The 27,206-nt window shown below is 38.8% G+C and overlaps 1 protein-coding gene across 1 annotated transcript; it reads right to left on the bottom strand.

The window, feature by feature from the left end:
• Positions 1-996: 996 nt before the first annotated feature.
• usp16 (ubiquitin specific peptidase 16) lies at positions 997-27,206 on the bottom strand. Its single transcript, XM_079823641.1, has 17 exons — positions 27,057-27,206; positions 26,682-26,750; positions 26,425-26,603; positions 26,245-26,345; positions 21,789-21,904; positions 16,691-16,887; positions 16,517-16,606; positions 16,307-16,437; positions 12,857-12,944; positions 12,633-12,714; positions 10,509-10,654; positions 10,207-10,380; positions 7,011-7,662; positions 5,530-5,624; positions 5,354-5,440; positions 3,229-3,376; positions 997-2,200 (listed from the first exon to the last, which is right to left on the bottom strand). Exons 2-17 carry the CDS (start codon positions 26,728-26,730, stop codon positions 2,076-2,078), a joined length of 2,460 nt encoding a protein of 819 aa, XP_079679767.1. The 5' UTR covers positions 26,731-26,750; positions 27,057-27,206; the 3' UTR covers positions 997-2,075.

Below are 27,206 nucleotides of genomic sequence, written 5' to 3'. Positions count from 1 at the left end.
ATATATATATATATATATATATATATATATATATATATATATATATATATATATATATATATATATATATATATATAATTTAATTGCATTAAATGGTTTTGGTTAGCTGAAAAACTTCTCAAAGAATATCACGGCCTTATTATTATTACTAGCAGTGAATTTAAATCAGAGCAAACGCACAAGCACGCACCGTCGTTAAGTAACATTGGCGAATCTTATCAACGAAACATTTACATTTCTATAACACTGCGAGACATTACATAAACTGTTTGTTTGTATTAACCGAGTGCGGAGTACATGACATTTGGTTTGATCTGTTATTGTTGCTTACCTTAGAGAGCCCGGCACTTCCGGCTTTGATGGTCGCCGTGGAGACCGCCGCCGCTCCCTCGCGCGCTCAGTTCTAAACTCCCGCCATAGCGAAAACATACAAAACTGGAGTGGCGAAAGCACCGATTAGGAAGTGGCCCGGAAGTTCTATCCAATTGGTCAGGTGTGTATGTTGATATACAAATTAAATGTTCAATTTTAACTCTTCACTGGGTGTTTTCGACTGTAGTAGCTTTAAATAATCTTTATTCTGGTGTCATGTATTGCTCGGTGGGTCCTTTGCAATTTTACAGCGACTGATACTCATATTTTTTTAATTGTACATAAGAAGCCAAACCTTTCGTTTATTAGATTGACAAATCCAGATAGAAGATATTCTCGACTCGAGCCGTCACGCGCCCCCTTGAGGAACCATTTTACAACCAAAAACTATTATTAAATGGTGCCGCCCAATATTATTTCGTTTCTATGAACTACAATGTTTGTATGAAGTGTCATAAGTGAAAATTGTCACTTTTATGTATTTGTTTTTGTATTTTAGCGTTCTTAAAATGTTAGGGGGAATATATTATATACACATAACGTTACATACACACGTTTGTTTTTAGATTCAGTCTCAAAACATTTCCTAAATAAAAACCAGTCTTCAGAATCTGTTCATATATTGAAATTTCATGTTTAAATTCATAACTCATGAATACCATTATATTGAGGACAGGAAGGTATTTAATGCAATATAAAATTGTTCCAATATATAGGTTATTTCTGAACCAATATATATATTTCTGTTTTACAATTGTTAAAATGGTATGAATCTCATGACTGCACTGTGTCATTTCGTGGTCATATTCGTAGTTCTTATTTCACCCCAAAATACACTTAGAATAAAGAAAATGAAACCTTTTTTCAAGACCATTATTTACTTACTTATTTTTTAAGTACAGCTGTGTGTTTACATCATATTATTTATTGTACTGTATTTAATTGACACTGACTGAATTTTAAAAATGTGTCCATGATTATTTAGTGTATTACATTATTAAAAAGGAGATTTGTAATGACATAACAGTAACAATAATTGTAGGGATATGTACTTAAAGGGGATAGTTCACCCACAAATGAAAATTACCCCATGATTTACTCATCCAAGGTGTACTTTTGCACTGCCATTATAAAGCTTGGAAGAGCCAGGAGGACATGTTTTAATATAACTAAAGAAGAATGTCATATACACCTAGGTGAGTAAATCATGGGGTAATTTTCATTTTTGGGTGAACCAACCCTTTAATTGTCATGGGGGTGAAAACAATACATACATTATACCTATAGTTTTGGGGTAAAATATGACTTTTCTTCATGAGATTCACTGAAAATGACTTTCTCGTAGCAGCAGAGTCCTGGAAGATTGTGCGGGTCACTGAGATACTGTATGTATGAGGCAAAAGACCACTCCAAAGCCTCATCAAACCATGCTATCATGATCTAGAGGTAAGGAAAAACATTTCATTGCTTTCAAATCTCCACCGAGCATGATTACCTTCAATTAAAAAATGAGTTCTGCATCTTGTTTGTATGAATCAAAACTTTCCCCTGAACAGCAGAAATAATAAAAGAAAAGAAGATGCTCATACAAACAACTTCATTCAAAGTTTTCAATCCATTTGCATTGTGTTTTAACAGGATGTCCCAGCAGTCGGAAAGAAGCACCAGCAGCCCTTTGTTTTGAAGCTCGGCCCTCACGTGGGTTATGAGATCTTCTCGTAGAACAGGAGGTAGGCTTGGGAACTCTGCACTTTGGCCTCCGTAACCGGATGGACGCTGCTGTCGCTGATGTGGAACCATGATCCTTTACTGGCCTCAGCTTTACCTGCTACAAGAGGACGATTGGGAAGAAACTAATCATTATAATAACAGGGTTTCTGCAGGTTTCACCAAGTCAAATTTAAGACATTTTTAAGACCATTATGAATGAAATTTAAGACCTATAAAAGGAAATGCAGTCACAAAATTACTTGCAAAGTAAATGTATTTATTCAAATTGAACAAATCGATAAACTTGTATCGATAAATTTGCACTTCCCCATAGCTCAATCCCACCAGAACATTTTTGGGGTGATTTTTGAGATCAAAATGACTGAATTTGTGGTGGTAATTTCCAGAAATGTTCATAATTAGGACACCAAATTTACTGTATTATGTATTATGTTAGATTCACAATAGTCACACATGACAATAGAATAAACAAAATGCATAAATCCTGTTCATTTTGGTATCTTGCCATTCTTTTGCGGTGAAATTACGAATGATGCAGGATCTCAAAAAAATGCATTGTTGATTTTTCATTGTATTTAGTAATCACGGCAATGCGAAAACTGGAGGACTATTGTCTGAAGAATAAAATCTGTTTTATGTGTCTGCGGTACAATCTAAAAGAGACTCCGCCAATAACACAAAAGCTGATTGGCTGCAATATAAGATGCATGTTGGTCTCACTTGTAGTCGTTATACAGCGAATTACACTTGGACTAGCGACAGAAAGAACTACAACACCCAGAATTAAAAAACAAAACAAAAAACATTCTAAAGTGCTGCGGGAGCATTTCAATGAGCATTAGTAGCGTTACATGGACGTAGGAAAATTAAGACCCGTTTAAAATTATTTAAGACCTAGAACTCAATACTTCTGCGAATTTAAGACTTTTTAAGGCCTAAAATTTAGATTTTTAAATTCTAGACTTTTTTAGACTTAAGACCCCACGGAAACCCTGAATAAAATTCTCTCTTGGTTTCCAGCTAAATGCAGTTTGATTAGAAAAAAAATGTCTCCAACATTATTGCATGCTCATATAAATTCATAAAGCTCATCAAAATCTCGGACTCAACAGCGCTGATACTCACCACCAGCAGCCGAGCCGTTTTCTACATAATTGTGCGTGGAGGGTCGTGATTTAACGTAGGCCGTGTAGTGTCCGGACCGCATGGTGCCGCTGTGTTCCACTATGCCATAAAGGCTATACAGCACTTGTGCCTCGCCCTCCTTCACACCCTAAAAACACAAACAGGGTTTAATGCACTGCTCATCTGAGAGTTTTAACCAGTTTGAGTGAGTTTACCGAACCTAAAACCCAAGGAATGACGGGAAAATGTGCACGATTTAAAGCATGAACTTATTCCTAAATTACAACAATTCTATTAAACCTTTGACAAGTAGCCTATGAACATTCAGATCTGCATTTGCGTTGATCCAGAGAGAGCAGTTGTCATGTATATGTATGAAACAGCTTCACAAACAAACAACCACACTATGATTATTTCTGTTACAATAATTCAGATGATCACAGAAGTACTGGGATAAAGGTGTAGTTTCAGATGTAAACACTGATGTCTACAGTGGCTATCAAAGAGTAAATCAGATTTTGAAAGTGGCTTGGACGCTTTAAGTAAAGATTGTATCAATGGCTTCGTTTCACTGGGTGGATTACTTACAAATTGTAGTCAGTTACTGATTCCAAATTGAAATGACATGGCAAAAAACTGCAGTTAGTAACGTAATCCATTACATTACACATTTAAGGGAGTATAATCGGAGTACTTTTAGATTACTTTTGACCCAACTCGTTTATCACATTGATTTGAATAGGATAATATTGTACCATATTGATATGAAAAAACAAAGAAAAATTAGATATATTACATTCTTTGTTATCATCAACATGAAGAGCATTAAATGTTACATTACATGAGGGTTTCCCAGACTGGGATTCATGAGTTCAGAGAAAAGCTAATAATTAAATCATTTATTTAAAATAAATCAATAAAAATAAAACACTTTATCAATATTTTATTCATTTAATTTGTATTCATTAACCGACATTAGACAACCATGAACTTGATTTTATTATTAATTATTATTGACCTAACTTATTAATTTAAAATCTAAGGGATTTAAATACTTTTTTCAAGTGAATATACGAGGTCAAATAGGTTCAGCTGACAAAATGTTGTGAATCCCTAGCCTGACAGTTGAGTTTTACCACAATGATATTACGCTATTTTCAGGCGTAATGATATTACGCAGCAGTTGAAAATCTAACTTCCGTCAACTTAACCAACGTGACAACCTGCTTGCACAGAGAGCGCTGGGGACTATTTTCAGGCGTTGCGTAATATCATTGCTCCGCTGCACCCATAGTGATCATTACGCAGGAATGAGAGAATAGTTCCTGGCCATATCGGCCAAGAAAATTGCAACTTTTAATTTTCCGTCGGTCTTAGTACATGATGCAACTACAGAAGAGTCAAGTTTTAAATAGGAAAAATATCGAAACTCTTTGGTCATTTTTTTTGAGCGAGATGCTAACGGTCTAATCAGATTCAATGATCTATGCTAAGCTATGCTAAAAGTGCTACCGCCAGACCCGGAGATCGGCTGAAGGGATTCGAAAACTGTAAAACTCAACCATTTAACTCTAGGGGAGCTGGAAAATGTGTGTTCCTTTAATGTGTTTGAAAGACAATAGCCTTCCAGAGACAGTAATACGTGGTTAAATGACTCGCTGATAATAATAATTAATTAATTAATTAATTGTTAAAATAATTGTTTTAATAAAAAAAATGTAATACTGTTTTTGAACAATGTTCATCAATTGATTAAGTACATAATTTTTGGAATCTGATTACATAACCCACTTGTAGGTGGCAATAAATTACAGTTAAAAATGTATTGGTCATTGAATCATTCATTCAAGAGATTAAAAAACTGATTCGTCTAGTAATGAAACAGATGAAGTCTCTCTCAGTGAGTCACTGAATCATTCATTCAAACTGAGTTAAAACAAATAATTAATTATTCAAATTAAAGTTTTTGTTTTTTTTAATGCAGCAAGTATCATTTTGTCAGAACCTCTAGTAAATAATTTTGTTTAGTTGTCTATTCAGAATCGTGGGAGAATCATGATAGAAGTGTTCTCAATTCATCCAGAATCGTGCAGTTCTACGTGAAAATAAATGATCAATAGCTCACCTTGCAGTTTAAAGAGCAGAAAGGACCAAGATCCAGGATCGGAGGAAACTGTACATGTCTGTTCACCTTACAAACACTGTATCCAACCTACAGGCAAATAACAAGGGTCTAAATGCAGATTCCCTTGAGTTTATCAGTGTGGTGAGGTCTGGGACAGGGTGAAGGAGGTGTTTTACCTGCTGGAATCTCTTCAGGTGGAGTGTGAGCACTGCTGGAGGATGAGAGATCAGCATCTGCTTCAGTGCATCTCTGTAAACCGCTTTCTTACCACCTGAATCAGTTTAGAAACACTGCTGTCACAATTGAGGTTTATGATAAACTGAGTTTTGTGTTCAATAACAAAAAAATTAAAGGTTTATCTTATGTAAGGAGATCCCAAAGAATCCCTGTCTGTCTGTATCTGCATGTATATACACACAAAAATAATAACTAAAACAAGTGTATGTGTGCATGCATTTATATACACACCGATCAGGCATAACATTATGACCACCTTCCTAATATTGTGTTGGTCCCCCTTTTGCTGCCAAAACAGCCCTGACCCGTCGAGGCATGGACTCCACTAGACCCCTGAAGGTGTGCTGTGGTATCTGGCACCAAGATGTTAGCAGCAGATCCTTTAAGTCCTGTAAGTTGCGAGGTGAGGCCTATATGGATCAGACTTCTTTGTTCAGCACATCCCACAGATGCTCGATTGGATTGAGATCTGGGGAATTTGGAGGCCAAGTCAACACCTCAAACTCGTTTTGCTCCTCAAACCACTCCTGAACCATTTTTGCTTTGTGGCAGGCGCATTATCTGCTGAAAGAGCCACAGGCACCAGGGGATACCATTTCCATGAAAGGGTGTAGATGGTCTGCAACAATGCTTAGGAAGGTGGTACGTGTCAAAGTAACATCCACATGGATGGCAGGACCCAAGGTTTCCCAGCAGAACATTGCCCAAAGCATCACACATCAGACCAGGCCACCTTCCATTGCTCCGTGGTCCAGTTCTGATACTCACGTGTCCACTGTTGGTGCATTCACCGGTGGACAGGGGTCAGATGGGCACCCTGACTGGTCTACGGCTATGCAGCCCCATACACAACAAACTGCGATGCTCTGTGTATTCTGACACCTTTATATCAGAACCAGCATTAACTTCTTGAGTAATTTGAGCTACAGTAGCTCGTCTGTTTGATCGGACCACACAAGCCAGCCTTCGCTCCCCACGTGCATCAATGAGCCTTGACCGCCGGTTCTCCACTGTTCCTTCCTTGCACCACTTTTGATAGAGACTGACCACTGCAGACCGGGAACACCCCACAAGAGCTGCAGTTTTGGAGATGCTCTGACCCAGTCGTCTAGCCATCACAATTTTGCCCTTGTCAAACTCACTCAAATCCTTACGCTTACCCATTTTTCCTGCTTCTAACACATAAACTTTGAGGACAAAATGTTCACTTGCTGCCTAATATATCCCACACACTAACAGGTGCCGTGATAAAGAGATAATCAGTGTTATTCACTTCACACGTCATGATGTTATGCCTGATCGGTGTGTGTATGTGTAATATTATATCATTAAATTACTGCTATATTACATTAAAATCTCAGGGTAATAAAACGTCCAAGTGTGTTAATACAGTAAGTATTGTAAAGGGTGAGCACGGTACCGTCTGAGGCTTTAGGTCCAGACTGGCGTTTTGTACAGGTGACACACATCAGTCTGTTGTTCTCTGAGAGATGTTCCACCTCAGTGAACTGGTACAGGCAGGACTTCACCGAACACTCCTGCTTCTCTGGCAACACCCTGGTGGTCAGTGTGTGAAAGGCGAGCTCAGGGTCCTGATTCACCACAGTGTATTCTTTAGCATCACCGGAGACGTCATCTCCATTCTCCATTTCACCTTCTGAAGCTGTTTTTAGTGACATAATATTCAATTCTTCTGCTAATTGATCCTCTTCAGCACAAAGCTGGTCAGCACCGTCATCCTCCTCAATTTCATTCACATCTTCCACTTTGTCTCCCTCATTAGACACATCTTCAGAGGTCTGGTCTTGGCCAGTGAGGGCAGTGAAGCGGTTCTGGTCAGCAGTAGCAAGTTCTTGCTCGGGTTCCTCATCATCTTCATCCTCATTTTGTGAGTTTGCGGAAGGTTTCTCAAGGCTCAAAAGCTCCTGGCTGTTTTTAACTGGTTCCACATCAGCACTGCCATTTACTGACACAGTCTGATCGGAGCCATCCGCTGGATCGGTGGTGCTAGCTGTGCTCTGATTGGTGTCCAGAATGACTTTACTGTCTATTTTCTGTTGCCGTCTCTGATTCTATGGATACAAAAGCCAAAAAAGAATACATATTTTTATTTAAGTTAAAGGGTAACTAAACCCCTGCTCAGAGCTTACTTCCACCCACTGGCAATTTTTAAAAAATGCTGGAAAAGTGGGCAGAGCCCAGCGGAGACAGAGGGGACGAACCGAGGGCGGGGCTGAGCGGAGGGCGTACACCTGAGACCCGCAGTGATGGGTTGATTGACAGCTGTCAGACTCGCGAGTCGCAAAGATGGAGAATGACTGGAGTGACGCCAGCTTTGCAACAGAGCGGTCATTTCTCCTACCTTCACCTGAAGTGGAGGAGGGTGGATTGTCTGTAGACACAGACCCAGAGCCTCATCAATGCGAGCCGCTGCTCAAACTGCGTTTACTCCCGATGCCGACGATGCTAGTGAAAGAGCAGCTTGTGAATGAAACTTATCTGTACACATGACGGGCGGCAATAATATCGCTAGAAAAGCCTGACGTGTACTGACAACTGCATTATTTAACCGTATTTTCTTCAATACAATGTTAAAGCAAGTGTCAAGTGAGTTTCATTCATAATGTTTCTACTTCATGTAACATGAGAGTTCATACTGGAGTGAAGCCGTTCTCATCATGTGATTGGGGGAAACATTTCTGAGGGCGTGGTGAGCTCGTGCCAGGGGCGCGGATAGTGAACCGTTGGAAGTGCCATCCCACGTCACGATGTATCACAACGTCCAATAGGAAAATTCAACTGCAGTAGCCACCGTTCAACCTTAAGAGGGCAGCACTTTGGCGGTTTTACACCATATTTTATAGAATTAAAACACTTTATACTCAAATGTCAAAACATTTACTCGAATCAATGAACAGCATTAATAAAGCCTAAAGTAGGCATGTGCCGGTATCAAATTTTCATGTTGCGATTAATTGCTGAAGCTTTTATCACGGTATACGGTATTATCACGATAATGAAATTTGTTGCAAAAAAGTGTCATACTATAACAGGTTTAATAACTTTCTAATAACAAAAGAACCAAACATTTAAAAATAATAAAGCAATACACAAAAATGTATAAAGTAAACAAATATTTAAAACAGATTAAAGAGCCAAAGAATTATAAAGAACAATAGATAACACTTTACAATAATGTCTCACTAGTTAATGCATTACCATCAACAAAGAGCAAATAACAACATTTTTACAGTTATTCTTCTCTGATAATGTTAGTTAAAAAAGCAACTGTTAGTCAGTGTAAGCTCGGGTTCATTAAATAATACAGTTACAACTTTTGATATTAATAATGTGTTATTAAATGCTGAAATTTACATTTAACTAAGATTAATACAAGTTTTTTTCATTGTCAGCTTGTTAATGAATGAACTAATGTTAAATAATGGAGCCTTATTGTAAAGTGTGTGACTGAATAACAATCAGAACATATTCAAACAATATCTAGGGCATGTGATTTAGTCCAGATTAAAATATAAAATGTTTAAGTTTGAAAATTAATAGCCTTAAGTCTTTAAGTATTAGTTATAGTTATGTGATGATCACCGTAGCGAATACAGAAAACTGTTTTGTTTACCAGGGATTACCGGAGAAACGGCTGCATTTCTGCTGTTCCGTCAGCGCCCTCTGCTGTCAGAGAGTGAATTTGCGTTTCATTCAAGGCACGTCCTTCACTCGTTCCGCATGTGCTCATGCACGTTGGGTTTTGTTTACATCAGTGCTCGTTCCTCTTTGACGTATTGTTAATTTAAACGGTTGATGGGTAAAGTAAATGCATTCTAAAAATCGGAATAATAGGTAGGCTAATAGATAAATATTCACGGTATTTTGAAGTGCCCACGATAACAATATTGTGCATGTTCATTATTGCGATATATCGTATTACCGTTTACCGGCACATGTCTAGCCTAAAGACTAAAAAAAGTTGGTTTAGGGTTTAGTTACCCTTTAAAGAATATGACGTAGAGCCAGCGTTCTGACACATGACCAGGAAGCGAGGACGTTTGTTTACAAGCAGAGGAAGACATCAAAAGTATCAAAGGTGTTGAATTCTACATTGATTGTGCTATAGGTCTTGGCGTAGTGCTCAAAATGGACACTTTAGCACCATTTTGGAGCACTACGCCAAGACCTAAAGCACAATCAATGTGTCAGAACGCCGGCTCTACGTCATATTCTTGCGTTAAAAAAAATTCTGCACAAAATTTATTCTCGTCGCTTCAGAAAATTATTGTAGAACCACTGTAGTGAGATGGACTTTTTAACGACGTCTTTAGAACCTTTTATGGGTCTTAAGAGAGGAAATGTCATTGCTGCCAATGGAGGCCTTTTCTGAGCCATTGGATTTCAACAAAAATATCTTAATCTGTGTTCTGAAGATGAACGGGGGTCTAACGGGGTGTCGAACGACATGAGGGCAAGTCATTAATGACAAAATTTTCGTTTTTGGGTTAACTAACTCTTTAACAAATCTCTAAAATCTAGCGATTAAACAGCCTGGTCGATATATACAAGTTACTCACACATTATTGACCATCTGAACCACAGTGCGTCTTTACCTTGGCCTGTTTCTTGGCCTGTTTCTTGGCTTTCTTCTGCTGGTACTTGCTTCCTGTTCCTGTGAGCATGTCTTCATTCCCATTGGCCAGAGATGTTGTGCTGTCTTGCTCTCCTTCGTCACTGACGCTGCTGTGATACTGAGCGACCTTCTTCTGATTCTTTTTCCTGTAGGCCTGGAGGAAAGACTCAAATCAGTTCACTTCCCCAGAACATGCTCACACTTTACAACAGCAACTATGAGCATTTTGCCAGAAGGAAGAGCCACAGTGTTTGAGGGATAAAGCAGCTATATGTATCTTACCTCATCAGCTACAGGAAGAGAAAGATCCAGAAACATCTCTGTCACCAGAGACACAGTTCTGCACTCTTTACACATCACCGTGCTGCTCATCTCTCCACCAAACACCCGGTCCACAAAGTTCTTGGGTGCACCGTTTTTCTCATACTCTGGTGAAAACGATGCAGGAGAAAGTCAAAGTTATTCATCTAATATTACTTGCGCTAATTTTCAACCTGCTTTGTATTGTTAAAATGTTGTTATGTAAATGAACAATGATAACTCGTTCTCCATGTTACCTGGACCGAGAAATTCATGTTTATTTGTCAGCTAAAGACCTTTTAACAGCACCAGGGCTTTTGTGAAAACTACCGATTATACTTCCGCAGTTTTGTATCCCCAAATACAGACGGATCCACAGAGGGTTATTAACAGAACAGTTATTGTTAGGGTAGATTTATCACTGAAAATTGTATTGTACTTCGTCTAATCATAAAAGGCTTTATGGTGAAAATGGAAGACTATGGCAACAGCTTTCTAACCTGTACGCAACGCGTCTTGCTTCAGGTGGAACTGACAGATTGGCAATTTCTTTCAGTGTCCGCTGTCATCCATTTTGAAATCTTGACTACACATACCAAATTTTTCGATTCTTTGCAGCCTTTAACAGGGCTCGACATTAAAAGCCTGTTCACATGCTTTTGTGTTGTAAATATAATTTATTCTGAAGCAATATTCTCACCAGTGTTCAATCAGCTTTGACATATTTAAATCTGCATATTTGTGATATTTTTAACTTTCATAAAGGGCATTTTTCCCCTTAATCTTATTAAATATAGGCTGTGCTTCAGTTTTCCTTTTATATTGTTAAATTAAATCAATAAATTAAATTAAAATAAGACACTATAGGGCTGTTACCAATCAAATTAAATAATTTACACTGAAGATAATTACACTGACTGCATTAAATAATGTTATGAGATTGTTTTAAATATTTTTTGAACATACAAATAATAAATGTTGGAAAGAATGTTTAAACATGAAACTAAACCACCTGTAGGTGGCGGCAGGTTACCGTCTGAATGAGTGAATCATGGAGTCGATTCAGTAAAACGGCTGATTCATTCAGAAATGAGGCAGTCGTATATGATTAGGTCATTGAATCTTTGATTCAACCAATTAATTCAAAGCGCTGAATCATTCAGTAACGCGCTGTTGCTGTGAGATGCGTTACGGTTCTGCTGTGATATTTTCGCTGCTGAAATAGAACAAAAACACTCAATATTGCATCTAAAATGTAGATGACTTAATGTTAATTGTTTATGGAACTGTCATATGAAATCTGTGTCACATTTTCAGTCGTGATGGTATTCAGGAAAACAGCACTCTTGGTAGTGTGACGTTGCAACTGTATCATATGTTATAATACAAAAAAACTCCACATTTCTACATTTTTACTGCAGTGTGTTAACGGAGTTTCTCTGAGTGAGCGGCGCACATTTGTTTCGATTTCTCCTCGATAGGCTGCGCGAGCGCCAAAAGCTCAACCTTGTTACAGTCAGTTCATTATACAGTATTATTATCCATTATTATTATCGATCGCCACTTACACTAATTAATGCAGAATCATTTTTGCATTTTGGTGATTTCCTAGTAAAATTCTCTTTCACTTGCCCCTTCAAAAAGTCCACTTGTCCCGGACAAGCATTAATGTCAAGCCCTGCTTTAACCACTGCCTACAACACACAGGATCCTTCGCTAGAAAACCGAAAGTAACTCACTCCCAATAAACATTTACTATTTGAATTCTTGCACTTGGAACAATACAAGCCGACACCATTATGACTAAAAGTTTGCTAAGAAGTATTTCCTATTAAAGCAAGGCTCTGGTAAGTGTATCCATATCAGACTGGTGGGAGTGGCCTTGAACAGCAACATGCCCAGAGCATTGTGGGTGTTGAAGTTCCTACCTATTTGGCAAAAGGGAAGACAACTGCCCTTTTTTTGCTTTTCTCTCCAGTCAGGTAGCACCGATTTCAAAAATTGCAGGTTTTATTGGAAGCCATTTTGCCAGCGGAAAAGTACCCCATTAATCATTTCATTATATCATATCATTTGTCATTCTGGTAATCTGATAATGACTTGTACCTTTAATAACCTTCTTTGTCTGCTCAACCTCTAAGCTTTTGCCAGAGTTTTTCAAAGCCTCCAGGATTCCAGAATTTACTCTCTGAAAAATACAGAAAATAAACAGACAGGACACGGTTAAGCTAAAATGTCTCAAGCATTCCATATAATCAAACGAAACGGCAAAGGAACACAAGCAGACAAGTTCATGTGGTCTGTGTTCATGTGCTGTTAAAGGCTTTTACTTTCATTTCTTCTGCCCTCATGCCGTCCAGTAGGTACCGCAGCAGCTCCTGACTGTCCTGCTGCTGAAAGCCTTTAAAGCGTGGAGCTCTGTGAACAACAGATAATAGAGCTGCACGATTAATCGTTAAAAGATTGCAATCTCGATTCATACACAAATGCGATCTTGTTCCTAAATGCCAGTGATTCGCCTGTATTTATTAAACCTTTGACAAAATCACACCGGAACATTTAAATATGCGTCGTCTTTTGACCACTCGGTCTCATTATTCTCATAAGTACTGGGATAAATGGTTATAGTTTGGATATATATGTCTACCGAAGCGATCAAAATAGAGTAAATCACCATTTGAAAGTGAGAGTGTAATTACGAATAACGATCGTATCAATTACATAATTATACCAGTAGGTGGCGACAAGTGACTGTTAAAAATGTATTTGTCATTGAATCATTCAAGAGATGTGTTCAAAAATGCTGATTCATCCAGTAATGAAACAAGGGTTGCTTCTCAATTCTTATTTGTGCATCCTTGTTTCCTTTCCTCGCGTCTCAGCTCCACCCCTTCAGGATGCGTGGGAAGGACGCAAGAAAAGATGCGAGGACGGAGGAATGGAATCAAGTGAAATTATATATCCTCACTCCCTTGAGCGTCACTTCAAAGCATCGTCAATTAATGACAACTAGCTTGCACATCAGGGTTCTTGAACATTAGAGATAGCTATTTATTTTGTAATAGTTTCAACCTCCACAAAATACCACATTTGTCCATATTTAATTTAATATTACCAGTTATTATTAACAATGAATTATTCCCAGTTATTAACTGCTTTTTATTTGTTGTATAGTATTACAGTTTGTTTAATTTTCTTTCATTTTCTTGTGCTTTGATATAATTCTGCAACTGTCCTGCAGTTATTTGACACACATTTGTGTCTTGTACATGTAAACATAATATAATTAATAAACTGTGGCAAGATGACGTGAAGGGGGAGGAGAAATAATACGTGCGTCACGTTTAGTCAATAAAACACTTCTGCTAAGGATACACCTGTGTATCCTCGCTCATGACTCCTCAGAAAGCCTCCTCGCGGGGCAATTAGAGAGTTGAGATGTCCTACAAGATGGCTGAGCTCGGTCGGTTTCTGGGTCATAGGATGGAGGATGGAGGAGCGAGGAAACAAGGAGGGATATTGAGAAGCACCCAAGAAGTCTTTATGAGGGAGTCATTCGAACCGACAGACTTCAGAAATTAACATTTTGTCAGAGTCAGAGAAATGTAAATTACATGTTATTTTGTTTAGTTGTCTATTCAGAATTATTCAGAAAGGTTCTCAATTTATCCAGAATTGTGCATCTTTAAAAGAAGTCTCTTATTAAGGCTGCATTTATTTGAAAAATACAGTAAAAACTGTAATTTTAATATTGTTCCTATTTAAAATACCTTTACATTTATGCATTTGGCAGACTCTTTTATCCAAAGTGACCCTTATTACAGGGACAATCCCCCTGGAGCAACATGGAGTAAAGTGCCTTGCTCAAGGACACACTGGTGGTGACCGCTGGGATCGAACCAGCAACCTTCTGCATATCAGTTCCATGGTTTAACCCACTGGACCACCATCTCACAAAATAACTATTTTCTTTTTTAATATATTGTAAAATGTAAGGGTGCTTTCACATCTCTATTTCGGTCCATTTGGCCCGAACCAAGGGCAAACCATTATACATTGTAGCATTTTTCAGCTTTTTTGGTTCCTTTTCACACCACACTGATTGCTTTGATCCGAACCAGTTGAAACGAACCAAAATGCAGTCACATGACAACATCCACATCAATCATTGGCCATGGCTAATTTCCTAAACTGCGACTGCGCGGGCCGGTTTTGTCCCTGGCCATAATCTATTACATTGTTTGTATACATCACAATATGCAAACAATACATTTCTATAATGAAGCGCGGATGCGGCTTTAAAACAACGTTCTAATGCACTGCAAGCGGCGAGCGCGCACCGCTCGTCACTTCAAGCGAAGATCGCGCTGTTCTTGTGAGTTTTCGAAAGTTGGGACCTAATATGGTCATCAGACCAAATTTCTGAGGCTCCGCACCTCCTCACTACTCCAACTTTGTCCGCAAACTGCCATGCTAAAGTGCAAACTGTCAACAAACACTTCCTCATCACATAATGCACAGCATAGCTGACTACGGCAGCCGGTTTAGTCCAAAAATGATCAGTACTTTTTGCAGTTGGGTCTGTTCGAGGTCAGATCATGCTCTCACCACAAACGAACCACTCCAGAGTTTGTTTGAAAGCGTACCGAGAACACCTCTTCAAGGAGGTCTTGATACGCTTGTTTGGTCTGCTTTTGGTGCGCACCAGAGTGCGATTGCTGCTTTCACACTAGAGCCCGACCAATATATCGGCGGGCCGATATTATCGGCCGATATTAGGCATTTTCCAAACTATCGGTCTCGGCATTTATGATGGTCGATAAATGAATATATATTAAATATAATTAAATAAATAAGAAAACGGACAAAACACCGCTCAACCACATTATGAGTGTTGGCATTTCATAGTTTGTCCACCAGAGGGCACTCTACAATGTGCCGGCTGGCAACACCAGCTGATCCAGCTGAGTCATGCTGCGCTCCGCAAACATTCACAACACAACAGAGATCATCCGTGAAGTGCATGGTAAGCTGGCACGAGACACATTATAGACACAAGATATACATTGCTTGAATAACAATTAAAAGAGCATCCTCATCCGTTCTCTTAACTCAAATAAGCATGACAAAATTTGTGACTGCCAAGTCCAGTTTTGCGGTTACATGTAAGCCAAGAGTGAAACGGAATTAGCTAGTAAGTTATAGCGTGACAGTTTGACAGCATGAGACGTATCCTCTCTTCCCTGTCCGTTATTTTGAAAAGGTATGTTTTACAATATTTTGCAGTATGACGTTGTCCATTTCTAAATTATGGCTCATTTAGTATATACGCGTACCATTATTTTTAAACTGCATTATCATATTATTTTAGAGATTCATGAATAACTACAAATAACTAATGTAAGGGAAAGTTTTTTACGCGTTTCTGTTATATATATATAGGCAGATATATCGGATTTTTAAATCACCAAATATTTGTATCGGTATCGGCCTTAAAAATCCTTTATCAGTCGGGCTCTATTACACACCTGACCAAACGAACCGCATGAAAACGAAACTCTAGTACAATTCAACCGAACTACATGTGGCAGGTGTGAAAGCACCCTAATTTATTCCTGTGATCAAAGCTGAACGTAATAGATCATGTCATGACTAAACTAGCAAACAAATATATGCAATAAAAGTTATTTTGGACATGCAGGTGTCAAAAAAATCTGTAAAACTTTCCTCTTATTATATGAGGCTGCTGCACTGGGAAATTTTTTTGTTTGGACACTTACTTTTTACACACTTGTGTGAAGAGTTCTTTAGGGGTCACAACACCTTTCTTGGTCTCCTGGACTTCATTCAGTAACTGACACATTGCCAGCGTGAGCGACCCGGGCCTTTCCAGCTGGATCTGAAGAGGTTCCTGAAAACATCATGTGAAAATGTGCTGTTAGAGGAAAATTTAAGCATAAACTGAACATAATGAGAGTCCGCATTAGTACCAGCTCAGATGATGGTGTGATGGTGAAGCAGCTCTTCTCATCTGAAATCTGGTTCAGCAGTTCTCGCAAAAACTGCGTCTGTGATAAATTCTGAGAGGGAGACGAGAACATCAGGGTTGTGCAGAGCTTGTTTACATGCAGCAATGTGTAGCGTCTCAAACTCTGACTCTGTACCTGCACGACTGCATTGAAGAAACAAGTGTTGCCCAGATTGCTGAGACCCCTGACACACACAACACCAGAGCTTCCTGCCGCTGCTGCTTTCTGTCTTTTGGGACTGTCATCATGTTTGGAGTTGCTCTGCCGGTTCTCCTTGTTCGCTTTCTCTTCATCCAGTGTTTGCTCTGCAGGTTTCTCTTCCTTCTTACATTCTGCAGAGTATGCGGGCAAATTCATGCAATTTTAAATGAAACCAGTGCCTTCAGGAAACACATTTCAAAATACCCCAACATAAAATGTCTAAATATATTGATAGTGTCACTAAAAAAGGCATTTCAAAAGATATAGATGCAGCTTTCTTCCTACATAAAGACAAATTAATATTTTAAAACAAGGGCCTTCAACAGAGAGTTCAATTAAAGATTACACTGAAAAATGCATTATGCATGTATTAAAGTCCCCCTGCAGTCAATACTTTTATCCCATAAATCCTCTGAAAAAATTTATTTATCCCTTAAATAGCTTGAATGTAACTCTACACCCTTGCTTCATTTAGTATATATGCGTACCATGACTATGCAAATGAGCCCTGCCTCCACACACACCAGCCCAGAGATCCACTTGCTCTCCCTTAACTGTAGTAAACGGCTACACAATGGCAAGTGGAAATATTGGTTTAATACAGCCATATGTTTGTACCAAAAACTGATTCACAAGAAGTAGATGAACTATACAGGCTCATATACAAGTCGATGCATCAGAATGGTAATACGTTTTATGTATCGATCTCTACAACGTCGGACACATAATGGTAATTAATATGATTAGCCTTTGTCTTGACTACGTTATCAAACAGCTAATAATGTGTTGCTAATGTGACACAAACCATGTTCCCGTTCATCACTTCAGAGTCAGACAGATACCTTCTAACAATCAGTATCCTTATAAAAATGCTTTGAACATCTTGGGACGTCAGTGGAGAAAGTAATAGTTCATCATAACATCATAATACACAATATACAATGAGGAAAATAAGTATTTGAACACCCTGCTATTTTGAAAGTTCTCCCAGTTGGATATCATGGAGGGGTCTGAAATTGTCATCGTAGGTGCATGTCCACTGTGAGAGACATAATCAAAAAAAAAAAAAATTCCAGAAATCACAATATATGATTTTTTAACTATTTATTTGTATGATACAGCTGCAAATAAGTATTTTAACACCTGTCTATCAGCTAGAATTCTGACCCCCAAAGACCTGTTAGTCTGCCTTTAAAATGTCCACCTCCACTCCATTTATTATCCTAAATTAGATGCACCTGTTTGAGGTCGTTAGCTGCATAAAGACACCTGTCCACCCCATACAATCAGTAAGACTCCAACTACTAACATGGCCAAGACCAAAGAGCTGTCCAAAGACACTAGAAACAAAATTGTACACCTCCACAAGGCTGGAAAGGGCTTTGGGGAAATTGCCAAGCAGCTTAGTGAAAAAAGGTCCACTGTTGGAGCAATCATTAGAAAATTGACGAAACTAAACATGACTGTCAATCTCCCTCGAACTGGGGCTCCATGCAAGATCTCACCTCGTGGGGTCTCAATGATCCTAAGAAAGGTGAGAAATCAGCCCAGAACTACATGGGAGGAGCTGGTCAATGACCTGAAAAGAGCTGGGACCACCGTTTCCAAGGTTACTGTTGGTAATACACTAAGACGTCATGGTTTGAAATCATGCATGGCACGGAAGGTTCCCCTGCTTAAACCAGCACATGTCCAGGCCCGTCTTAAGTTTGCCAATGACCATTTAGAGGAGTCATGGGAGAAAGTCATGTGGTCAGATGAGACCAAAATATAACTTTGATTCCACTAAACGTGTTTGGAGGAAGAAGAATGATGAGTACCATCCCAAGAACACCATCCCTACTGTGAAGCATGGGGGTGGTAGCATCATGCTTTGGGGGTGTTTTTCTGCACATGGGACAGGGCGACTGCATTGGATGACCGGGGCCATGTATTGCGAGATTTTGGGGAACAACCTCCTTCCCTCAGTTAGAGCATTGAAGATGGGTCGAGGCTGGGTCTTCCAACATGACAATGACCCGAAGCACACAGCCAGGATAACCAAGGAGTGGCTCTGTAAGAAGCATATCAAGGTTCTGGTGTGGCCTAGCCAGTCTCCAGACCTAAACCCAATAGAGAATCTTTGGAGGGAGCTCAAACTCTGTGTTTCTCAGCGAGGCCAGAAACCTGACTGATCTAGAGAAGATCTGTGTGGAGGAGTGGGCCAAAATCCCTCCTGCAGTGCAAACCTGGTGAAAAACTACAGGAAACATTTGACCTCTGTAATTGCAAACAAATGCTACTGTACCAAATATTAACATTGATTTTCTCAGGTGTTCAAATACTTATTTGCAGCTGTATCATACAAATAAATAGTTAAAAAATCATACATTGTGATTTCTGGATTTTTTTTTAGATTATGATGGGATTGGTTGCATGTTTGTGATGGTAGGAAATGCTGGCAATCTGCACACCAGTAATGTTTTTTTTCTAAGGCACGTTTATAAAAGCTAATTGAACTAAGGTCTAATCCTGACTTAATCTAAGCCCTGTCTGTGAAAGCCCTGTACCATGAAGCCGGTTTAGGTGGCTAGCTAGGTATGTTTCAGTTTAGTTTGCGCCAACCCTGGGTTTTAGGCACCATGAAAGTGGTATGGCTTTTAGCTGTATTCATCGCCATAATAACTTGCGCTCCATGGCTAACCGGCACCGGGGCAGGTTATGCTCTGGGTTAGAGATTTCAAACCGAAATTGGACCAATCAGCTAGGCAAAGTGACGTCAAATGCAATAAAGTCACTCCCCTTGTTTCTACTCCAAATTAAAAGGTGTATAATAATTTATTTAAAGCTCTAATAATAATTGTGCATGATTAAGATATTATTATTTAAGGAACACTTTTTTTTTTTTTTTTTTAAATAGGCTCATTTTCCAGCTCCCCTAGAGTTAAACAGTTGAGTTTTACAGTTTTCGAATCTATTCAGCCGATCTCCGGGTCTGGCGGTGGCACTTTTAGCATAGCTTAGCATAGATCATTGAATCTGATTAGACTGTTAGCATCTCGCTCAAAAAAAAATGACCAAAGATTTTCAATATTTTTCCTATTTAAAACTTGACTCTTCTGTAGTTGCATCATGTACTAAAACCGACAGAAAATGAAAAGTTTTGATTTTCTTGGCCGATATGGCCAGGAACTATTCTCTCATTCCTGCGTAATGATCACCACGGGTGCAGCGGCGCAATGATATTACGCAACGCCTGAAAATAGTCTCCAGCACGCTCTCTGTGCAAGCAGGTTGTCATGTTGGTTATGTTGACGGAAGTTAGATTTTCAACTGCTGCGTAATATCATTGCGCCTGAAAATCCCAACTTTTAATTTTTCTGTCAGTCTTAGTACACGATGTAACTACAGATGAGTCAAGTTTTAAATTGGAAAAATATCAAAACTCTTTGGTCATTTTTGAGCGAGGTGCTAACGGTCTAATCAGATTCAATAAGCCATGCTAAAAGTGCTACCGCCAGACCCGGAGATCGGATTGGATTCGAAAATGGTAAAAATCAACCGTTTAACTCTAGGGGAGTTGGAAATTGAGCCTATTTTTTACAAAAAGTGGCATGTTCCTTTAAGCGTTTAGTTAAATGCGTATAAAAGGCAATATAAATAAGCTTTAGAATCAATAGCTAAAGCTATAAAAATGAATACAGCCACGTTTCCACCGCAGGAACTTTCCCCAGGAACTAGGGACTTTGGGCTGGTACTCGGTGTGTTTCGACCACAGGAACCAGGGTCTAAATTAAGTTCCAGGTAAAGATTTCCCCTCCAAACGGCCCTGCTCGCGAGGTAGTACTTTTTCAAAGTTCAGGAACTTTCGGGGGTGGGACTTGTGCGCTGAGCATGCTGATCGGTTGAGCTCACGCAGCATTTTAATTCAACCGCCATTTTTAAGTCTTTTGCGAGGTTCGTTCTGCGTTCAGTAAATATCAGTCTTGCTCTTTCTGTCCGATGGCGTGCGTTTGTCTCAGCAATTGCACGGTCAATGTCCGTAATAGCTGATAATAACATACGTTGTCTTATTTTAAATCTAGCTTTACGAGCTTTCAGAATATGCTTTAGTATCAGTGCTCGTCTCTTTTCCGCAGTTTTGTTAATTACCTCTTTAGTAAACCAATACATAACTAGCAAAAGCAGCGCTGCTTGTATCTCCTTCCCCATCCATTAGTCCCACGTCTCTGGACTAATTTGCCTAATCTTCACGGTACTTTAGACCGCAGTGGAAATGCAGACAGTAGCAGGTCTGGGGGAAAAAAAGTTCCTGTAAAAAAAGTTCCAGGTACAAATTGTTCCGGGTAATTTGGGTGGAAACAGGGCTTACATGTGAGCTATCTTAAATGTACAAATCTCTCTATATCTACTATATAAACAAATTTCACAACTTTTACTTGCATTGATATAGCAAGATTTTTCCTTTTAGTTGTTCTCTTTCATAGACAGCTCTTTTCTTCTTGCTTTGCAAATTTGTTTAAATTCTTAAAATGTTTTAATGTCGTAATATTCTGCAAAAAGAGAAGTAAATCACGCTGCTTCTCTCGCGAGAAGTGAATCGCAGTTTCACAGCATGTGATTGGCTGTTCACTGCTGATGTCACACTCTCCATGAACTCAAGCCTGAGTTGACAGAGAAAATTGATGATCAGCGTCATGGTACCAAAAAAAACTGATTGCCCTCAAACAGGTTGAAGACCCTGTTTTAATATAGTCATTTGTCATAACAGTTGTAACACAAATAATTCAGCCGGAGTGCATCTTAAAGAGCTTGTGACCGATTGAACATCAGAATCAACAGTTAGCTGAGAGCAGATCGTGTGTCTGCTGCAAATTTGACTAACAATATTTAGTCAATATTAATAGTTAATATTACATAGTACATTCTGTTAATATTCTGAACATAAATACATGTTTGTTTTAAAAAAACATATTGGTCAACTGCTACTGACATTATATAAGACATTATATGACATTATATACAGCCAATAACATGGCTGTCTGGCACCTACTTTTGTTAGAGGTGCTCTTTCCAGGATCCGTTGGCGCTTGCTTTCTTATGTGTGTGATCAGCTGTGCCAGCTGCCCCGTGCTGGAATACTGAACTTCTTCATCACAGATGTAACACCTTGACGGCACATCAAACAGAAGGTAAGAGGTCTGAACTAGGGCTGCACCATTTGGGTCTAGGTCTCATGAGTCTGGTTAAAATTGTGATTTAAAATGCAAATAAACACACGACTGCATCAATATATGGTGTATTTGAGTTCTTCAAGCCTTCTCGGGTATTTTCATAATAATAAAGTATATTATAATGCAGTGCTAATCAACATAGACTGTATCCTTGTGTAGAATACTATGAAATAATACATTGTTTGCCTCATTCTGTGATAAGAAGCCACATCAGCTCACAAAAGGACATTTCAAACACTTGAATGACGATATGAAGGGAGTTAAAACATCTTAATAAACGTTGCCTTTTGTTGGACAACTGGTTTATGAATGCTTCGCATTACTAGTTTGTGATGTTTGACGTGTAGTGCTTTCAGACAGAGCAGCGTTTATTATTGATCACAGAGCCGCTCTTCACTAACACACTGTGCATACATTTATTTAATTAAAATAAGCCTTTAAGCTTTCATAATCGCACATAAGCCAAATCGATTTTGACTAATCGTGCAGCCCTAGTCTGAACACACAAACCCTGCCACATTTCCGTGAAGATGTGGATGTTAGGGTGTTCAATTTCAGGTTTTCTATTCCCACTGTAGGAATCGATGGAATCCATTTCGACTCCATTTGCTTTACATCAAAACAGGGTCAGTAAAATAACAAAATGGCAGAAATCCTTAAACTCCCCTTATTAAAACAACACACTTTTAGCATGACTGTCCAAATTAGTCCAATGTAGCGATGACTTGAGTAGCTACCAACGTCGCTACCTAGCTGTTGTCCATACCTAATGTTACAGAGGGAAAAAATCACGAAAAACAGCCGTGGTCGATTATAATGTCCAAATGAAAAAAAAAAAAAAAGAAGGTATTCTTTAATGAATTCAATTATTATTCTTCATTGTCTTAATAGGTGGTTGCACAGGAGAGTTCAAGATACTAAAAATGAATACAATACATACAATTATGTACTTATTGATGTGTTTATTCTTGGTGTGATGATTTAGGGGTAATTTAATTATTATAAACAAACCATGGAAAACAAAATCTATATATTGCATTAACATGCATCAATTAAACTAAAGCTGGCACGGTGGTATGTATAATTACAAACTAAGTCACTATGACAGTTTTCAATATCTTAAGTAGGCTAAAGCTACATGCAGGATAAATGTAGACTGTGACACACTTTCTGCGACAGTCAGAAAGTCAGTGTCCGAATTCCTCGTTTCATTTCGTTCCCTACTTGCCTATATAGTGCACCCAACTGTCATGCATATAGTAGGGCTGTCCCTATTCCTCGATTAAATTTGAGTACTTGATTTTTAAAAATAATTTAGATCGCAATTTACTCGTGTCTAGTTACCGGCAAAATACCGGAAGTGGCACATTCCACTGACAAGAATCCATGAACCTCATTATTAGACCGTTTTCTAAGGCTGCACAATGTATTAAAACCAGTTAAAAAACCATAGCAAAATGCCATTGTGAATTCACAAAAGGTATATATGCCCCCAGGTTTAATATGCGTTTCATTTACATGCGTGGAGTGCATCTCAAACTCCATCTCTGAATATGCTGCGAGTTTGGGTTGTTTATAGACGGTTTCATCGGACGCACGTGCGTTGCCACGGTTACGCGCCCGGCCCGAAGTTAACTTCTGGTCTGTGTTTGTTTATCGGTCTGGCAAGCGGATAGTATGGCGCACTACTCAGTAGAAACACATTTTTGACGTACTATTTTTGGATAACATGATATAAATGTTAACGATCAAGCAGAGAGAATATGACACCAGCGCAAAAAACAGCATGTGCGACTCACCAAAAAGCCTTAAATGCTTCATAAATATCCAGTCATACGAGAGCAGCGTCTAATGTAATTTAGACTGTATGTCTAATGTGATTTACTTGTTATTTATTTTGCTTGTAATCAGAAATAATCTACTCTAGAGAAACTTATTCTGGCTGCGTTTACACTTGGCATTAACATGCGAGCACCATGATCATCAGCCAATCAGGACACGGCGAGTTTACATTTGTTCACATCAAGTGGTCGCCATCTGGATAACTGATCGGATTTATGTTTCCCGCAAAATATTTAAATGTGCCTTTATCACGGAGTGCAAAACAACTTTCGCTTTGTCCTCTATTAATGGCAGTGGCCATAGAGCACGGGGTTTTTTGTGATGCATTCATATACAATCAATCTCAAATAGGGCACTTTATCTACAAGTTAACTTTCCCAACATTAATCTTATGTTATGAAACAAAGAAACATGTTATTCCGATGCATTGCATGATTGAAGGCGAGCGAACAAGCATTCTACTGTACAGAAAACGGCATTACACAGTCCTTAAAGGGTTAGTTCACCCAAAAATTGTAATTCTGTCATTATTTCTCTCCCTCATGTAATACCAAACCTGTAAGACCTTCGTTCATCTTCGGAACACAACAAGATATTTGTCTTCTTCTCTGCGGTCTCACGGGTTGGGGTCGACATGAGGGTGAGTAATTAATGTATGAATTTACATTTTTGGGTGATCTAACCCTTTAAGGGGGGCGTTTCCCCCACTCTACATTGCAGACAGAAATGGGAGATTATTTATAATAAATATGCTGAAACAATAAAAACTTGTAAATTAAGATAATGCTGCCCAATTAAAATGAAAGATGATAGCGCATAAGAAAGATAACGCAGCCTCTGTTGTTATTGATTCTTTGCGGACATCTACCGGAAGTTAAGTTTGGGCCACAAAAGCGCAGTAACGTTTGTTTATGTTGTTGCCGTTGAAACCGTCTATAACGTTCATCTGTTGCTCATCGCAATGTCCGCCGTTACACCAGATTTGTAAGGTAAATAATTTATAAACCAACGCTAACACAGGAGAATACATCAATATGTTTCTACAAATGCAACTCTTCATCGCAATTTCAAAATAAAAGTCTAACTGCTCGCTCTGAGGTTGCCTGTTTTGTTGTCCACAGGTTCTTGTTCAAGAAATGACAGTGGCTGCAGCATTTCTATAGTAAAGAAGTGGACAAATATTAAAGATTAAGTTAACATTTGAATTAAATGTTGTTTGGCCAAAATTAAACAAGGGTTTGATCTGCTGTAAAGTGTAACAACACCAGACTCTGCAGGCATCTGTTATAATACATAATGTTCATGCGATGATTGTTTATATTTCGTATATTATGTATTTTAACAGTGCTGTTCTATGAAACCATATAATTACTTGTTTTTGATACTTTATTTAAAGGGTTAGTTCACCCAAAAATGAAAATTCTGTCATTAATTACTTACCCTCATGTCGTTCGACAGCCGTAAGACCTCCGTTCATCTTCGGAACAGAAATGAAGATATTTTAGTTGAAATCTGATGGCTCTGAAAGGCCTCCATTGGCACAATGCACTTTACACTCTCAAGACCCTTAAAAGGTACTAAAGACGTCGTTACAAAGTCCATCTCACTACAGTGGTTCTACAATAACTTTATGAATCGGCGATAATAGTTTTTGTGTGCAAAAAAACCCTAAATAACGACTTACATAGTGATGACGATTTCAAAACAAGGCATCATGAAGCTTCGAAGCGTTATGAATCAGTGAGTCGAATCATAATTCGGATCGTGTGTCAAACCGCCAAACTGCTGAAATTTGGCGATTCAAACTGCTGATTCGACTCACTGATTCATAACGCTTCGAAGCTTCATGATGCCGTGTTTTGAAATCGGTCATCACTATATAAGTCGTTATTTAGGGTTTTTTTACGCACAAAAACTATTCTCACCGATTCATAAAGTTATTTTAGAACCACTGTAGTGAGATGGACTTTGTAACGACGTCTTTAGTACCTTTTAAGGGTCTTGAGAGTGTAAAGTGCCATTGTGCCAATGGAGGCCTTTCAGAGCCATCAGATTTCAACTAAAATATCTTAATTTCTTTTCCGAAGATGAACGGAGGTCTTACGGGTGTCGAACGACATGAGGGTAAGTAATTAATGACAGAATTTTCATTTTTTGGTGAACTAACCCTTTAAACCAAATATTATTGCCTCATTGATACTATACATGTATTGAAGTCTAGGTCTATTTACCACAAAAATAACTATCCGATTACTCGATTAATCGTCAAAATAATCGACCGATTACCAAAATAATCGTTAGTTCGTCAGCCCAACTATATGGAGATTAGACATTTAGTAAAAAAGTGAGCGATTTCGAACACAGCAACAGAGAGTCGATTCCTGTGCTGGAGTTGTCCAGAGCTATTAACTAGTGGATGTGTGTGTCACTTACCAGACGCTCCAGAAGTCCAGGCTGAGCACTAAGCAGTGTGGCTCGGATCGAGGCGTCTCGTAGTGCTTGATCGCATGCTGATTCTCTGCTCTCCCGCAGCCCTGACGAGGGTCACAATATTGTGTTTAAGTGCGGCTGGACAATAGCAACATGTCATAACTAAGTCAGCTGATCACTTACTCTGTGGCCGCATTTCAGGCACATCCACACAGCTGGACCTTCTCTGTCAATTTCATCCTCCGAGATGTGGTCTTCAACAGGCTTGTTCGGCTCACAGTCTTGGCACGAGCTCAGACTCAGACCGCCTTTCTTCAGTAAGCTTTGGTCTATTCCTTTACGGATGTGAGTGCAGGAAACCCCTTACAAAGCAACAGGAGACTCATGTGAGAGGTTTCATGATTAAATCACTTCATTGTACAGGCAGCTGTCACACATACCTGGTGTCTCAGTGCTGGGACTCCTGTCTTTCCCCTTCTTTTTACCCATTTTGGTTTATAGAGGAGCACCTGGGTGGGTTTTTAAAACATTTATATTAACAGCGCATACAGTACATTATAATACTTTTATTATAACATTGAACCCGTGATTCACTGATGTGATAATGACAGGAGGTCGTTTATGAGTGTCAGCAAACACAGCTCTCTGACACAAAATGTTTTGCGCAAAATAATAAAGTCACATCAATTCAAAGATTCAGTCAGGAAGAATAAGCCATGAATATTTCCGTTTAAACCGCTGAAAATGCACATAAACTGCGACAGCTGTTATTTTTCAGATGAAAAAAATGACACAAACAGTTTAAGTGAACTTACGAAGCCAGCAAAATCATTTAAAAATTTGAAAAGGGACTTAAATCCATCAAAGTATCCGTGATCAAACCATTTGTAGCGAAAGAAACTGCATTAAAACATCAGAGTAAAGCATGTTCAGACTCAGAGCGGCTGCTCAGAGTATTTCCGGGT

This window comes from Gobio gobio (genome assembly GCF_949357685.1).
Source record: "Gobio gobio genome assembly, chromosome: 8".
Classification (NCBI taxonomy): Eukaryota; Metazoa; Chordata; class Actinopteri; order Cypriniformes; family Gobionidae; genus Gobio; species Gobio gobio.
This window is presented reverse-complemented; position numbering and strand designations above follow the sequence as displayed.